The sequence below is a fragment of the Fusarium musae genome, chromosome 4, assembly GCF_019915245.1.
Source record: "Fusarium musae strain F31 chromosome 4, whole genome shotgun sequence".
NCBI lineage: Eukaryota > Fungi > Ascomycota > Sordariomycetes > Hypocreales > Nectriaceae > Fusarium > Fusarium musae.
In genome coordinates, this window is record NC_058390.1 from 893351 (window position 1) to 910136 (window position 16786).

Here is a 16786-nt window from a genome sequence, read left to right on the forward strand (position 1 = left end):
TGATCCCCCAACTGCCGCTCCCATGACATGACATGCCATACCCCAGCTTCGACCCCTCTCTCAACTTGTTTCGTCACGCCATGGCTTCGTTCGCTCTCATCCAATCCGACCTTCCGGGGAGCGAGAGAAGCGGTAACAATGGGTAGGAGAATTGACAAGTCCCGAGGAAACAGGCCGATCGGGCCGTCCGAGGGTGGATTGCGAGTCGTATACCTATTTTGGTTTAGAATTGTCATGAGTGTAGCCGCACGTTAGTCACTACTAGTTGATGGCTTAGGGAGCAGGAAACCTGTCTTGGTCTGGGAGTGTGCATTGGTATCATGCCATGCTGCCTTTAGCCAAAGCCTGGGCATGACGTTGTGCCTAGTCTCGAGTGAAACTATATGTGTCTATGCTTAGGAACATTAGATAACTGAGAAGTGAGATACGTCCGTTTGAGTATAACGGCAAGTTAGTATAGGAAAACGAAACAAAGACTTCACATAGCTAAGACGAATAGATAGTGTTTGAGTAGGTACTTCTGGTATTTATTATTCTAGAATATCCTATACGCAGAAAGCGAGTGAGGCTCTCATCATAATCCAAGCAACGCCCGAAATATCTTCGAGTATCGCGCCAGGGACTCAAGACGGCCAAACTACATTTGAAGGCTGATGGGAGTCAATCCCATTTACCAACCTCCAACCCACTCAACGTCTCCAAGATCGGTGCGTCGATCCCGACGCCAGTTCCAATCTCTGCCCTTGTTCCAGGGACATTCCTTGCTGTTAGACCGTTCTTTAGCGGCCCCAAATTTGTGGTGATAATTAGAATGATCCCAAACGCCCGCTTCATAAGATTTGTTGTATCCAAAACCAAAATTGTGTCGTCGTGGCTTAGAAAAGTCCACCGACTTAATAGAATCCAAAGTAGCACTTTGACCGCGGCGTCGCTCACCCAACGCCGCCCACTTGTCCAGAGAACTTCTCGGTTTGCTCATGGGCGAGTGCGAGTAATGAGGAGTGATGGTGATTTGCTGAGGCTTGGGGGTTGGGGCTTCCTGGAAGAAGAAGCCATCAGCGACCAAGTCATCATCCACATCACCCTTGATGTCGTGAGTGTGCGACACCGGCTCGGGTTCAGGCTGTACAATGGCGGTCTTCGTGACCTGTCCCTCCTCCTCCTCCTCCTCCACTACCTTCTTCTCCTCCTTACTCTCCTGGCTCCAAGTCCTGGCATTGAGCTCCTGAAGCATCTGTCGCTGTTGTTCCATTTCCTCCTCTTCCTCATCCTCGTCCCACATGTCACTCCAGCTCTTAGAGACAGTTTCCTGACGTCGACCAAAGACCATGGACATAGCTGGCATGGGCTTGGCCATGTTGATTGGGAGGGAGCCAGCAGTTGCCGAAGATCGATTGAATCGGGCAGTGGGCTTGATGGCCATAGACTTCATGGAGGCGCCCAAGTGAGAGTCGTAAACAGACGACATAGGGGTCTGCATGTTGGCAGAGCACCAGTCGGTGGTAGTCGCTTCTGACTTAGGGAAGAGCTCCTCGGTGTAACTCTCGTCATCAGGGATGACACTGAGTTGACGACCAAGATGAGTGGTACCATGGAGAGCCTTGGCCCAGGGGAAAGCACCGGTATCGACGGCAGGGGACTGGATTGAAGGGGTGCGGAGAGGCTCGCGGTTGGCGGTGGCCACGTTGGGAGACTCGGCACCACAGTACTCATCATCATCCTCGTCATCGGTGGTGAACGTGACAACGCGGAGCAGAGCTTCACGGGCACCCTCCAGTGAGCGTCGCCTGGGGTCAAGGTTCATGCACTGCACGAGGACCTCATACGTATCCTGAGACATGGAGGGGAAGACGTCGAACAAGGACTGCTTGTCCCGGGAGTAGTCGAGGAAAAGGGGATCAGCCTCGGTAGGAGTGGTGAAAGGATTGCGAGAGAAGAGGATGTTGAGCAGGCAGATACCAATGGCCCAGATATCCGCTTCGGCAGGCGAGTAACCGGCGCCGGCCGAGTCGAACTGTTCAGGAGCCATGTAACGATCACTGCCAACAGTCATCTCGTAAGACCACTTTTCTGTAGTTGCCAGACCGAAATCACCAAGCTTCATGGCACCATCCTGAGTGAGGAAGATGTTCTCGGGCTTGATATCGCGATGGTAGACTCCCTTAGAGTGCATGTAATCAACGGCATCGATGAGCTCGATCATGAATTGACGAACATGCTCCGTCTCTAGAGGACCGTGACCTTTTCGGATAGCTTCGTAAAGATCGCCCTGACCACAAAACTCGAGAACGAGATAGATGTGAGAATCGGTCTCGAATGAATCAATGAGGTTGACGATGTTTCGGTGGGTTCCGAGGCGGCTGTGGAGGGCCTGTTCCTCCGACTTCTCGTCGATAGCGAAATCGGAATCGGCATCTGGGCAGGCACTTCTCTTGGTGAGGCACTTGATAGCAACAGGTTCATTGGTTACAAGATCCTGGGCCTTAAACACCATACCAAAAGATCCATGGTTGAGAGGGGAGATGGTCTGATAACGTCCCTTGAGAAGGGCACCGCCAACGAACTTGTCCTTGAGGCATTCCATGGCGAAAGAAATAAAGATGTTCAAAAAAGAATAGAAATAAGATGGGAAATAGTCGTACAAACAATTTTTTGGTGTTTGTCAATAGCCGGGAATGTAGGAAGTCCGGAGAACGATGTTGAAGCTGTTTAGAAACGCTTGAGCCGATGCAAGAAAATTGATGTTCGCGGTATATGAGCAATGTACAGTGTCGTAATGATGAAAGCAGAGTTGAGCAAATTCGAGTTGTTGATAGTGGTGTTGTTCGTTGGTATTCAGAGGCTCATTTGAGGGTATTCGATAGAGGCTTAACAAAAGAAATGATTATCGAATTGTCGTGACGGTGAGTTGCGAAGACCGAAGTGGCCGAAGAAGTTGAAGACAAGGAAAATGAAATTCGTTATAATAACATGGGTACGTTTTTTTGTAACTTGAAAAAAGAATGACTCTGACGATGAGAGGTGATGGAAGTCAACTTGGGACGAGGTCGACCGGAGAATTGAGTTTTGGTCAAGACCAGGTGAAGTCGTATTAACAGAGGGGGAACCGGATTCGACGATGCCGATAAAACGACGTGTCGGACCAGTCAGACTGGCACCGGGGGATAGGGGAGCGGAGCTCGCCCGGGGCGGAGTTCCTAATGATCGGCCGGTAACGGTTGAGTCACGAGGGCCAACTAGGCCGAGTTGCGATATTGAGTGAGAGACCGGAAAGTAAAACGCAAGTCAATGAGGAAACCCTCGTCGACTCAATGCAGCACAAGGCGATCTTTCTATGTGATGTGTCCGACTGTAAAAGCGCTTTTGATTGCTGGCCGAGGCTCGTGATATGCAGCTCAAGAAATGCGGTAACGGAGCGATGTGATAGGAAGTCTAGGCGAACAAGGACTTGGTCTAATGCAGCGGCAGACAACACAAGTCAAGGACGCTTCTTCTTCTCGTTGTAAATTGTATAGCTCAAGCTTTGTGCGATCGATTGGTGATTGAGTGGTTGGCTGTTGATGAATCACCGCGATAAGCGTTGGGATTGAGTGCTTGCTTCGGGAGATAAGGTGGCGATGGCGAGGCGAGGCGGATTCGTTCGGTGAGTAGAACGGTGATTGATGTGGTGTGATGGGTGAGAGAGTTGGGATGGGTTGGATTAGATATGAATAGACAGAAGAGATGAGATAGTGAGAGAAGAGTGGCAAGCTCGAGAAGAAAGAAGGCCTTTGAAGATGCGGAAAGCGTACAAATGAAGGGAAAGAGAGGTGGAGAGACGATGATAAGAAAGCAGGGGAAAGAAGACAAGAGAAGAGAGAGGGTGAGTGAGTGAGAAGGGAAAGGCGGTGATGGAACCAAGTGGAGAGGGATGGATAGATGGCGGACGGTGGATGGTGGATGGATGGGCCATGGGATAAGTCAAGACAGGACAGGTTGGATTAGTGAGGGTGGATGATTGCTCATACTGTACTGTCCACCCCTTCCAAGGCAGGCGAGACAGCGAGTGAGAGCCAGGTCTAGAATTGACGGGGGTGTACTTGGAGTTACTGGGTGCCTGCTGCAGAGTGCAGCGCTGCAGCTCCACCTGCCCAGGCCCCAGGATTAGAGAGGGCCGGAGCTCCACTACCTTACCTAAAGACATGCTGTCGTACCTTGCGTGCTGTGTTGTTGCTTGTACCGGACTAGCCGGGGTTGGTATGTATGTACCTTGGGCACAGGGGAGATGCAAGCCGAGTACTGTGCTGTACTGTACTGTTTGTAGGTACTGACTTCACAGCACAGAAAGGTTGCAGACGACACACACATGGCAACGCAACAACGACTACGACAACTACGGCAAAGTGGACAGGTCAGGTACACGGAATTACAAGATGCACTGTGACCCTGTGTTCCCGCTCGTTCGCTCCATTCAGGTGCCTCAAATGTTGGGGGAGGCTTGGACGCCAGCAAAGAAGGAATGGCGCTACCGTGGGACGATACCACGACGGGCAAGGGAGGGAATGGCGGCATAAAGAAGTCAATCAAACAGAAGCAGCGATCAGAAACATTGATGACCTAGGATTGGTGATTGATGATACCCCTTCGTCTCAGAATTAGGAAGCATTGCAACGCCAGACAGACAACTTTGAATCCAAAACAGACGGCAGAAATGAAATGAGGTCAATAATGAATACATAGGTAGGCACATACGCGCGTTATCAAGACACTGTTGCGACATACTGTATACTGTAAGTAGCCAATTCATTGCACAACTCGTATAACTGGTTCACTGTTTATGCATTGCCGCGTTATCAAAGTTATCCTTATCCGTCTGTCCCCCAGACATCCATCATAATACATAGCGATATGACGGAATACCAACGGACATGACGACTTGCCAAATGCAGATCTAGCACTGTGCTATCAGGGAGCCGGCGCTGTCTAGCTCAGTGCAAACAAGACCTCACGCGCACTGAGGGTGGAGAGCATTAACCAGAACCAGGGCAAACTCAGCAGAAGCCAGATCACTCAGTCACTCGCTCAGTGGAAAGTCAACGACATAGGGGAGTCATTCAGAGGCCGGTGCCGGGGCTCAGCATCAGTCATACGGACGAGTACGGGGCCCCAGCGCCGAATCTTGGTGGCGATTCGAGTAACTTCTGCCGGCCTCTCTCCCGCTCGACGCTGCCGGCCCAACTCACATTTACCTTTCTCTTTTTATCGGTGGGCGGCGGGAAATGACATGTTGGTCAGCGTGATCATACAGTATGCGCCCCTCCATTCAAACAGTACGCCTACAGTAATCCCTTCCAGCGCCGGGCTCAGACACTGGGAAATGGGATTCGCGCAATCTGGACCTCCGTCGGTGCAACGCTGATAGCGGCTTCACCGCCCACTACCCTCAAGCAAAGTAACTTTTAGGCTATACTCTGGTGTTTCGAGGACAGTGCTCATGTGTATTGCCTGATGCAGATCCCAACAGACTGTTAACCAAGCTACCACTGGGCGTAGACAAGATGGTGTAGGGCCTCGAGGCATGAATGGAGCACTTGTTCACTGGCTGCAGCGACGGAGCGTAGCAATGCACATACATAGTGCGCATACGGAGTAGTGCGCGTGGCACCAGTGTAGTCCATGCAACGACGATGCCATCCCCAGGTTTTACTGGCTTGGCTCGGCATCGCAAACAAGACGAGAACGAGCTGTCAATTGCAAGGGTCCTTCTCTGTCCCCAACGAAATCCAACCCGGGAAATGCAGCTTCTGAGGTTCTACTCAATCTGATCTGAACTGAACTGTCTCGTGGACAGGAAAAGTGAGCCCATACTTGACTATCCCGAATCCGAAATCAGGGTCTCGTCTCGTTTTCTCTATCGCTATTTCGGTTTACAGTTTTGATCCGTCTCAAACGCAATTCGGGCTTTTTCTTAGATAGTCGGCGCCACGGTACAGTCACAGTCCGAGTGACGGACAGACGGTGCTCAGCCAACATTGCAGTCGGGGAATTGAGGCAATCGCTATCAGCGACTACGCAATTAGACTATGCAGAAAACTGATTGGATCTTGTGCCACGTTTCTCTCGTTCCTGAGCTGGAAGCCTGCCAATTCTTCGATTGCAGAAGACCCTTGTTATCTCTGGTTATCAAGTTCCAAGTCTCCAACTTTTGCCGCCAGTCTCTTGTCGATCACCCTTCTGACGCCTTAACGCTTACACCCTTGCTCGTCTACTAATCTAGGTTATCAGTGAATTGGCCCAGCTTGGTCACTGGGTCATGCACTCCTGGATCCTGCATTCCAGTGGGCATACCCCCGGTGCCATGAGGACCCTTTCGTCTCAGGGACCAGATGAACTAACAGACAATAAGACTCGGCCGCCAAAAAGTAAACAGATGGTTTCTTGAGCCGCCGAGTGTGAATGTGTCATCAAACAAACCAACGCCAGAAGCTTCCAAATAATGATCAGGGGACTGGGATTGTGCAAGGAGATCTTACTGTGCTGGTGATTACATCCGTAAATAGAAAAGGGGCGTGCGTCAGAACAGGCTATGCTTCCAAGGCTGGCTTGGAGCTTGGACAGGCAGGAATTGCGTGTAACGATCTGTCGTCAATCATAAAACGTGACTGGATGGGTTTTCAAGGGTCCGTGTTGCTCAGCCATGCACAAATCTGTGCAAATCTTCACAAAATATCACCATGACACGAAACAGCTGTGCACAAAGCCAGGTTTGCCGGTCAGGACACTGTGATGCTACATACCATTTTGGGAAGAAAGACAACAAAGAGCAACGAACCTTGAATTTCGACTCGAGAGACGAAATGACGGCATTTCGTCTCCATCAGAGCGGGGGTGCAAAATACGTGGACATGAGATTATTCAGGGAATATGGGATTACGAATCTCGGATGATGGAATTCTTCGAGATTACTCACCAGTCTCCAGTCTCTAGTCTCCATTATTATTCAAGCCAAGACAGATACTGTGTTGTAACTGTGCGTACTGGTTTGTTTGGACGGACGGACGGACTTGACACTCGGTGCGGGTCCCCGGGCCTCGTGAGATCTGATGTTTGCTGTCGCCTTGTGGTGGAGTCCGGACAAATATGGGGATGGAATTCGATATCGGCGTTCCAAGGACAGGAGACTTGTTGAGTCGTGACTCAGTGAAAATGGAATACGGAGATGAGATGATGAACATTGGTCATGTCACGATGGTCACAGGTGAGTAAGTCTCACGCTCTAAGCCTACATGTTGCACAATTGCACGTTGAAATTGTTCTAGACACGACTCCCTATTTCGGTTGGACGTGGTTTAGCTGTCTCAAGTCACGTCGTTGCCGGCTCTGATTCGTTGTCATATCGGAAACACAATATTTACTTATAGTGACAACAACATGCTATTATGCGCGGATCTTGTCAACAAGGGCGGGGATAGAGGAGGGCAACAAGTTACAAGGGATAACGAGGGGAAAACTGAGACGCTGAAGGGATTGAATCTCATCATCGAGGATGATCTCCTGACTCAACCGATTTGCCCTCCAGATATCGCGTGAGAGTTGCAGCTCTTGTCCAGGGTAGCTACAATACAGTTGGTCATGGGATTGAGCTGAAGCTCCAGCAAATTGTGGCCCACAAGCTTGAAGTGAGGTGATGGGTCAGACCCTTTCATTCATCTTGAAGTGGCTGGACGACAGAGTGACATGTGCAGCGGTAGGAGGGGCCGCCTATTCACAAGTACCCTCACCGGATCCCCATCTACCACGAGGCCAAGAATCGAGACTCCACCAAACATGGTGAGAGAAAAAGGGTCCTGCTGCGACTGTGGACAACACACATTTCTTTTCTTTCACCGTTGCCAGGGGCTGTCTCACTGCTGCGTTCCGGAAGCTGCATGAACTGGCCACTTCAGCTCGGGAACAGCAGGGGATCTGTTAAAAGCTCCGTATCGAGCTGCAGCTTGGGTTGCTTTGCCTCGGGACCACAGCCTGCAGTGACACGGGGTTTGGCGACAGCCGGCATAGACTAGACTCTATAGACGTGTTCTGTACGATGCTAAGCAGACCAGATCAGACCTTGAATACGAAAAGATCTATTAGTTCACGACCTGTGACAGATGAACTGCCAGTTGTCATTTTCGTCAACAGGTTTCTAATTAGAGATCCATTGTAACCCTCAGAGCCTATCCAATTCCCTCGGATCTGGCCGCCGACCCCTGTAACACAGCCAAGTCCTTCTATCCAGTTCCTTCACAACAGGCCTCTTCGCTGTCCTCCTTACCCTGCAGTCAGGAAATACTAACACGCCATTGGCCGGTTCACCTCGACCCAACCAACCTCACCTCTTGACCGCCTTTCCTCCAATGCTCACATGGCTGCAAACCAACTCTCCATTCGCATTAGATTCGATCTACTATTGCATCTCAATCAACCCACGTTCCCAGCTGCATCAAGCTTAACACGGATGCTTCGTCAAGGATCTTAAACCTCCAAGGAAATCACCTCACCAAAAGGCGCCAAGCTAGATAGCGGCCCGCTCTGGAATCCAGGAACAAGGTCCTTCTGCTGCCACTGCCAATATTGGTTTTTTTTCCACGCACGCACGCTCTCTTCCTCACTTCAAGATCGTAGCAGGGATCCCGAATCGGAATTGGTGTCTGACAGAATTTTCTTGTCATCTCTTCTTTCTTACTTTCGGTTTAATTCACCCGTTTCATCTCTCATATTGGACGTGTCAATATCCAGGCTTGACCGCTTTCTTACGGAAAAATAACTCCTTTTCACGATGACGCTCAACCTCAATGACTTCGACGTTCTAGTATTTGACATTGGTAAGACTAAACTGGCTCCACAGTTGCTGTTGGCGACTGCGTGCGTGTTTTGTTCACTGCAAGGACTGTTTTAGACTGAGTTGTCATTCATTATATTGGCATATGTTTTGTACCTTACTATACACCCGCGCTTTGCTTGGATATCATACACTCAGAATAGCCATAATAACACATGTTACAGAAGGAACCGTTTGTCCCATCTCCTTTGTCAAAGACGTTCTCGTGAGTCGTCCCGTTTTCTTGCTTGTCTCACTTCGCAACCGTTCCGATTTTACTCTCCTTACCCATGTACCACCTCCGTCCGTCCCCCTTACCGCCTCCGGGCCCGGACCTCCGTATGGATCCCACCAAATTTCGTCCCAGCCTCCTCTTCCGGACGTCCTCCGTCCAGCTGCCGGCCTTTGTACCCAGATCCCGAGTGTCCACGCTGCCGAACCAAGTTCTGCCAAGTTGCGCAAGTCTCGGGCGCGTGCAGCTGAAAATTTCAAGCCGAGCACTTCTTTCCCAGCCCCTTTGCACTCTTCACCGACTTTACCCATTTCGTGATGGCATGCACGATGTCAACAACACTGCAGCCTGCTGACCAAGGTCTGTTTGTTGTCATTAGTTTCCGTATGCACTCGAGGCACTTCCCAAAGTGTTGGATCAAGAGTGGGATAGCCCAGAGTTCGCAAAGTACCGCGATGCCTTTCCCGAAGAGTATCGCAACTCGCGCTCTGACTTTGAAGCGCACGTCCGCGACCTCGTGAAGCGTGATGTCAAGATCGCCTATCTCAAGTCGCTCCAGGGTTATTTGTGGCTGCAAGGCTACAAGTCGGGCAACATCGTGGCGCCCCTCTTCCCAGATGTTGAGCCCTTCTTCAGCGAGGCCACCCAGGCTGGAAAGAAGATCATCATCTACTCGTCCGGCTCAGTCCCCGCGCAGAAGTTGCTCTTTTCACATACCAACTCCGCCATGTCAGATATGACGCCTCTTATCGCAGACTACTTTGATACCACTAATGCGGGCCCCAAAACCGAGGTTGATAGCTACGCGAAGATCATTTCTGAGCACCCGGAGCACAAGGACGTCAACCGATGGCTTTTCCTGAGCGACAATATCAACGAGGTCAAAGCTGCTGTTGGGGCTGGTATGCGCAGTCTGCCCGTTGTTCGTCCCGGTAATGCGCCCTTGCCGCCAGACGAACCTCTGTCCAAGCTCGCCATTACCGAGTTCAAGCACTCAGAGGTCGCTTCTTTGGGAGTATGATAGACGGCTGCAGGAAAAGGTTGCTCAGGGTGTGGGGACATGATAATCGTCGAATAGCGTGGGACCTTTGTGCGGAGATGCAAGAGTAGCAGCTCGCTAGGGAATTCTACCCCCCTCAAAAACTAAGACCACCGTCCAGCTGATCTTGTCTACTGGTGATCTGGTGTCCCCAAGCTGCATAAGTGTCACCATGCACCTTATCAGTCGTGCGACGTAGCAAGTTGCAGATAGTCGATCCAGACGATACAGCACAGCACAGTACGCGCTCTCCAAGAACTGTGTAGATAGGATCCTCTTATCGAGAGTTAAACATTCGTACCGTGTCAGCTAGTTAATTGTCGCGTGCTCAAAACTCCATATGTTTTGCTGTGTTGATAGCTTGTTGGGCAGTTCCGCATATGCAGCTCGTCGAGGCCCCACGCGTTGTCGTGTCTCCCCTCATCGTTTCAGTTTGAATGACTCGTCGAAGCTTTGAGCGTCATGACAAAATTGTTCCGCGTCCGTCCTGGATTGACTTCCTTCTTTGTAAAATCTGGCCGCTTCTCGGAGACGGTCCCGATCCTCTTCCAAAGAGTATATGCCAATTTCTGAGTCATCTTGGCCTTGGTGCATGCATAGCCGAGAATCGTCATCAACTCCTCCAAGCGAGTTTCTGTAAAATATCGTGAGTTATCAACACAGCTACGAGGTAGAACCACAAAAAGGCAAGGAAAGGGTTCGTCAGAACCAGTTGCTGGTTCAGCTGGAGGTCGAAGAAAGGAGAGAGTCCGAAGAAGCATCTGTCCACGCCCCTCGGCCTCGGGCACAAAGTTGAGCACTAGACTCAGAGAGATGATGTCGAACACCTCAGAATCGTCTCTGGGCAGAGGTCGCTCCATAAAATCTTGCTTTGTGATGCCTGGCTCCTGGCTGTTGAGATCGATATGCTTCATAGTAAAGATACCGCTTGTCGAGCATGCGTTACGAGTACTCAATGCCCCAACCTCCAGCATATGAAACGGCTGAGCACGCTTCTTGAGCTCTGCCACAGGGAGCCATTCCAGAAGTACTCTTGACGTGTCGCCTCCTCTATCGAGACTCTGACCTTGCAAACTGGCCTTCTGATAGTGGTCAAGACCACCCAGCTTGGCAATCTCTGAGGCGATGCGAGTTTCGGTGACCGTGTCGCCCTTGGCTGCAGCTTGCCGACGTTGTTTCTCCAGTTGGTGATGAGTGTTGATGAGACTCCTGCTGGCTTTCCTAGACATTGACCGTGAGGACTTGACAGTTGGCGGGCGGCCACTTGAAAGGCTTTTCAGCCTTGCTTGCTTCTTGGAAACCATTTTAAGAGTGCAATGAGAATGGCCCTTGTGTGTTGACCTCTTGACCCCTTAATTCATCGAAATCTGAAATGATTTTCATGTTAGTCTCGGTAAAGAGAAGAGTAATATTGAAACTCACCAATTCTCAAATCGTGCAACTCCTCAGGGAAGACCCAGCAGATTACAGTGAGCTATAAGTCTTGGAAGAGCATTTTGATTCCTATTAATCGACCGAACTGCCCAAAAATTCCGCGTGATTGAGTGCAACATTCATTCTCTCGATGACTTTTTGCAATTGGCTTACCTAAGTCAAATATATTGATCCGAGCCTCAACCAATCACATCATGTAGAGGAGTGGGACCACATCTGCCCTAATTGCGAAAAATCACAAAAAATAAATAGATTTTATTTCAGCCAACCTGTTTGTGAACCTTTGACCACTCCGACGACAACCAGCACACCCGACAATCTTGTGCCCTCGACAACACCGACGCAATGGCCGCCAACAAGAAAGGTACGACATGATATGAAACAACAAAGAGGGAAGAGAAGAAAGGGAAAAAGAAGAAAACTGGACGGGTGAAGGCGAAATTGAGCAAGAATTTGAACGACGATGTTATGGCGACTCTCGAGAGATCAAATCATTATATCGCCTCGATGCAACCACATCAATTGCAGCAACTGCTATAACCGAACGATCAGTTTCGCTTCTACGTTATTGTCTCTTTCGCTTCGACACTGCCGACCTTTCGACTCGATCCATCTTCTGATTCTCCTCTTCGACTCTCACCCTCTGAGTTCATACTCTACCGCATCATGCTACAGCAGATTTTGCGAGTTCTGAAAAAGAGCGAATGCTGATGCTTTCAATAACAGTTCAGCCCAAGGGCAAGGGTAACAAGAAGGCCCAGGATGCCGCCAAGGCCGCTCTCAAGGGCGTAAGTTGAAAACATTTTACCGCAGTCAACCGTCCCAATATGCTAACGCACTGTCAATAGTCCAACTCCCACAAGAAGGTCAAGGCTCGCTTCAGCACCTCCTTCCACCGCCCCAAGACCCTGATCACCTCGCGAGCCCCCAAGTACCCTCGCCGATCTATCCCTCACCAGCCTCGTCTGGATGAGCACAAGGTTAGTCTCACCTGGAATGAGATCTGTTGGGGAAACGATTGTATTAACCACACTCTAGATCATTGTCCACCCTCTCAACACTGAGAGCGCCATGAAGAAGATGGAGGAGAACAACACCCTCGTCTTCATTGTCGACATCAAGAGCAACAAGTCAGTATATCCAAGAACAATATCCGAGCAAAATCTAACCTCAATATAGGGCCCAGATCAAGCTTGCTCTCAAGAAGCTCTACGACATTGACTGTGTCAAGGTCAACACCCTTATCCGCCCTGACGGTACCAAGAAGGCCTACGCCCGCCTGACCCCTGATGTCGATGCTCTCGACATTGCTGCCAACAAGCTCTCTCTCGTCTAAAAATACCACCGGGCTTGTGGGTTCCTGGCTTCTCTGGCGTGTCTTTGGGTTGGTTTCTGGCCTGCTGAAAATGCAAGGCATGGGCATCGGAATAGGCGTAAAAAGAACTTCTCGTTGAGAGTGCAAATGATCATGAATTCAATACCACCCGGGACACGGCTCCGCTTAGTCGTCCAAGATGCTGCCTTGATATGATTTGAGTGACAATACGTGAGTGTGATTTGTAGTTAGGGGCCGTAAGTTTCTTTTGCGTTGTTTGTTTCCAACCACTTTTGGGGAATAGTTCGTGGAAATTACGGTGACATATAAACATGAACAATATGCTAGTCAAGTCAAGACGGGGCATAACCATTTTAGATGAACCTTTCCCAAACAATCATGGTTGAGATCTGTTTTTTTTTCTAAACCGTTCGTGATGTACATAGCCCAATGGCTAGTCTCTTTGACCAACATAGGCTCAGTCGTCCGTCGTGGTCACAACCTGAATTTTCCACTTTGACCACGGCCCTTCTATTCATACAAAAAATCTCGTAATACATAGTTGAAAATAACATTACTTCCATTCTGAAATCAGCCTCTTAGTTGCGCATGCCGTTGAGGTGCTTCATCGTAAGGTAGTTGACGTCAAGAAATCGCTCGACACAGTTGGCGAGACATGTCTCCTCGGACTTCTCGAGCTTGGGGTTCTTGATGTTGCCAGGAACACACTTGGTCCAGCACATTTGGGTCAAGCTGTGTGTTTCTAAAAATGACATTTCGTCAGCGATTCTGTATTGTATCTTGTCTTCCTCGGTGTTGTACGTACGGGCTTGGATCTGGGAGCGCTGCTGCTCATTGGCGAGGAACTGGCGAAGCTCGAGGCGATCCTTATCGTTGAGCTTCTCGAGGTCGGCGTTATCGATGGAAAGTTGTTGAGCGCTCATTTTGGCGATTGTGAAGAGGTTGGTCGTGATTGGCGTGGAGTTGAAGTTGGTTTGTTGTAGATTCTGCTCACAAAGTTCAAGATTTTTGATGATGCGCAACTGTCTAATCAACTGACCAATAATGGGCCACGGATAGGTTCGTAGTCCCACTCTCAACTTTCACCAAGAGAAACAAGCAGGTTTGATTTGTATGACAGTTACTGCCTGTCGTGTAGATACTCAAAGAAACAGTTATAAGCCGATGCATTACAATTACTAGGCATACTGAGAGTCCTTTCACCACCACATACAGCTCAAGACAGACGATCCAGCGCCATGAAGCTCTCTATAACAGTGTCTAATTTATAAATACCAACAAGTAGTCATAGTACCGCTCTAAAACAATTCTCACATAACAACTCTAGCCAGAATATGCCGCCGAGTAACACCCTTCTATACTGGAAAAGAAACAATGGTAACGACCGACAGGGTTCTCAGAACCAACATGTGCATCTAACATCCACATGCATCGCCTTCGCTAGATGTAACGCTTCCAGCGGGCCAAGGCCATGAAAATGATGCACAGGAAAACCATGAAACTAATGATACTGAAGAAAGGAGCCAAGTTGTTTGCGGCAACGGTTGCGAACGGAACTGGCACGTTCATTCCAAACACACCACTGACCAAGTTAAGGGGGACCAGGATCGAGGCCAAGAAAGTGATTTTGCTCAGAACCTCGTTGGTGTGCGTTCCTTGCGCGATGCTGTTGATGGAAACCGTAGCAAGATAATTGCTGTGTGCGCGAGACAGAATCTTTTCAAAGTGTCCCAAATTGGTGGCCATGGTCACAACGTGATCCTGGATGTCGCCAAGATACATGCCGATGTCCATCCTTGGCGTGACCTTGTAGTTCTCATTGCATCGCTTCGTGAAACCACGGAGAACATCTGCTTTGCCACCGAGTAGGCGAAGCAGAGCCAGACAATTCTTGCGAACCCGGCCAATGCGACGGAGGAATGAGTTAGAATCATCCTCACGCATGACGAACACTTCGTCTTCAATAGCATCCGCTTCAAGCTCAATCTGGCGAATGACAGGTCCGAAGGAATCAACAATGTCGTCACTGTGAACAATTAGTATGTCTCTACAAGTCGTGTTTACAGATAAACTTACATCAAAGCATAGCAGATCCAGTCGCTGCTGAGAGAGACATAATCCTTGAGAGCAGTGATTCGCTTACGAACTTGGGCCGCGTGCGAGTTGGGCTCAAAGCTGAAGCTCAGTGTGCCCTCGCGGAACACGATGACATAGGTGTTGAAAGGCTCATACTCAATGCCATCAGGCTCCTGAACGACTGAGAAAGAACGGAAACAGGCAAAGTAGTACGACGGGAAGAGTTCAATCTTCTCGCGAGCTTCCTGAGTGATGATATCCTCAATTGTCAGGGGATGGATTCCAAAAGCTTTGCAGATGCTCTGAACCTCCTCCTTGGAAGCCGCATTGACGTTGAGCCACCAGACACCATCTTCGTCTTCATCAGGAAGCTCGAAAAGGCCTCGAAGATCTTCTCCTGGGAGAACCAGATCACCAAAATCGGCTGCGTGGATAGTTGACTCCCATGCCGAAGAGAAGAAGCTGAACCGGTTAGGGTCGATAGGCGCAGGCTGCTTTTCAGCAACTGACCCCTCGGCATGAGTCTGCGCTGTTTGGTTCGTCTTCTCACGGGTCATTGAGTCATCCGAGACCGGTTCCAGGATATCACCATCAACAGTGACCATCCGCTGAAGGCGGGATTCATTCTGCTGAGTTCGCATATCCTCAAAGCTCTGCTTCTCGGCAGCGGCTGCGTTGCGCTCTGCCGCTCGCTCTGCGGCGCGTTCAGCTGCCTGCTCATTGATGAAGTTCTCAAGGTAGTCAAAGTCAATATACAGGTGGTCCTTGTGATAGCTCTCCTTGACAGGGAAGCAGACATCCTCCTCTGCAGTTGTGTTGGTTGAGAGGCTAGCAGCATCATTGTCGATTGTGCGAGGCTTGCTTCGGTAGCTGCGCTTGCTTGAGATAGACATGGCTCGACTGGCTACATCTTCGATATCAGGCTTGTTGGGTTCCGAGAACGACATGTCCCGCTCTCGACGGCGAGCCTGGGCAAACGCCTTGACCGAGTTAGGTGGCGAGACAGATCGATCCGTGGAATCCACAGTAGGTCGGCGACTGCGACGAGCAGTGGGTGAAAGGTCACCTACTTCCTCATCGATGATGGCCTCCTCGAAATCGCGAACTACAATCGCAGGAGGGGCGGGGGGCTCAGGTTCGAGCTGTCGGGCACCATACAGACTGTCGAATGTGCCACGGCGAGGGCGCTCAACTCGCGTTGAACCCGACTGGTGGCGGTGATCATCGAGCTCCGGGACGGGAGTATCGTACCCAGACTGGGCAGCGGATTCTTCGTGGTCTGACATCTTGGTGTTCAGCTAGGTTTGTAGCTTGATATTGACTATATTGGCTCTAACGATGGCCGTGTAGAATAGATGGATATGTCTCGAGGAGGGCGGAAGGTGTATTACGGACTCGGTATTAGAATCCCATAGCTTGTTGTTGTTCCAATTAGGGTCGTCTGATATAGGCGTTTATAGACGTCGCACCCGGCGCGGCATGGGCGCGCCGAGTTGGTGTTTGTTCAAAACTGAGCTCTGCTCGGCGGTTGTCGCCAATGGCTGCTGGTTGTTAAGAGTAAATATGTACTGGCTCAAGACGAATAATGGGTAATGCGATCTAAAGACCAGTTACGGGGGCTTCTTGTTTACTCCGCTGTAGACCCAGAAGCTGGGACCGAAGAGCGAAGGGAGGGAAACGTTTGAGAAGGCGAGTTGAGCCAACTTGAAAACTGTTATGGGATAATGGCGAGACGCCGATACTGGATGATAGCGTAGATGAAGCGGCTGCTCGGGGATGCCAACAGGATTGAAGGCAATTGAAATATATGAGAAGCCGGCTAAGATTCGA

At 50.0% G+C, this 16786-nt stretch overlaps 6 protein-coding genes across 6 annotated transcripts; 2 read left to right on the forward strand and 4 right to left on the reverse strand.

Moving 5' to 3' along the window:
- Positions 1-670: 670 nt before the first annotated feature.
- J7337_005224 (uncharacterized protein) lies at positions 671-2584 on the reverse strand (the record flags this gene model as incomplete). The annotated part of the gene is made up of 1 exon (XM_044822906.1): positions 671-2584. The coding sequence occupies one exon, from the start codon at positions 2582-2584 to the stop codon at positions 671-673; it is 1914 nt and encodes a 637-aa protein (XP_044681397.1).
- A 6213-nt stretch (positions 2585-8797) lies between these two features.
- On the forward strand, positions 8798-10092 carry UTR4 (enolase-phosphatase E1; the record flags this gene model as incomplete). Its single annotated transcript, XM_044822907.1, has 3 exons — positions 8798-8843; positions 9025-9065; positions 9451-10092. 3 exons carry the CDS (start codon positions 8798-8800, stop codon positions 10090-10092), a joined length of 729 nt encoding a protein of 242 aa, XP_044681398.1.
- Positions 10093-10538: 446 nt separating this feature from the next.
- On the reverse strand, positions 10539-11414 carry J7337_005226 (uncharacterized protein; the record flags this gene model as incomplete). The annotated part of the gene is made up of 1 exon (XM_044822908.1): positions 10539-11414. One exon carries the CDS (start codon positions 11412-11414, stop codon positions 10539-10541), a length of 876 nt encoding a protein of 291 aa, XP_044681399.1.
- A 475-nt stretch (positions 11415-11889) lies between these two features.
- Positions 11890-12880, forward strand: RPL23A_2 (60S ribosomal protein L23A; the record flags this gene model as incomplete). Its single annotated transcript, XM_044822909.1, has 5 exons — positions 11890-11908; positions 12271-12332; positions 12393-12524; positions 12583-12674; positions 12724-12880. The coding sequence occupies 5 exons, from the start codon at positions 11890-11892 to the stop codon at positions 12878-12880; spliced, it is 462 nt and encodes a 153-aa protein (XP_044681400.1).
- A 578-nt stretch (positions 12881-13458) lies between these two features.
- Positions 13459-13803, reverse strand: TIM8 (Mitochondrial import inner membrane translocase subunit tim8; the record flags this gene model as incomplete). Its single annotated transcript, XM_044822910.1, has 2 exons — positions 13459-13622; positions 13686-13803. The coding sequence occupies 2 exons, from the start codon at positions 13801-13803 to the stop codon at positions 13459-13461; spliced, it is 282 nt and encodes a 93-aa protein (XP_044681401.1).
- A 517-nt stretch (positions 13804-14320) lies between these two features.
- On the reverse strand, positions 14321-16242 carry J7337_005229 (uncharacterized protein; the record flags this gene model as incomplete). Its single annotated transcript, XM_044822911.1, has 2 exons — positions 14321-14906; positions 14957-16242. The coding sequence occupies 2 exons, from the start codon at positions 16240-16242 to the stop codon at positions 14321-14323; spliced, it is 1872 nt and encodes a 623-aa protein (XP_044681402.1).
- Positions 16243-16786: the final 544 nt, after the last annotated feature.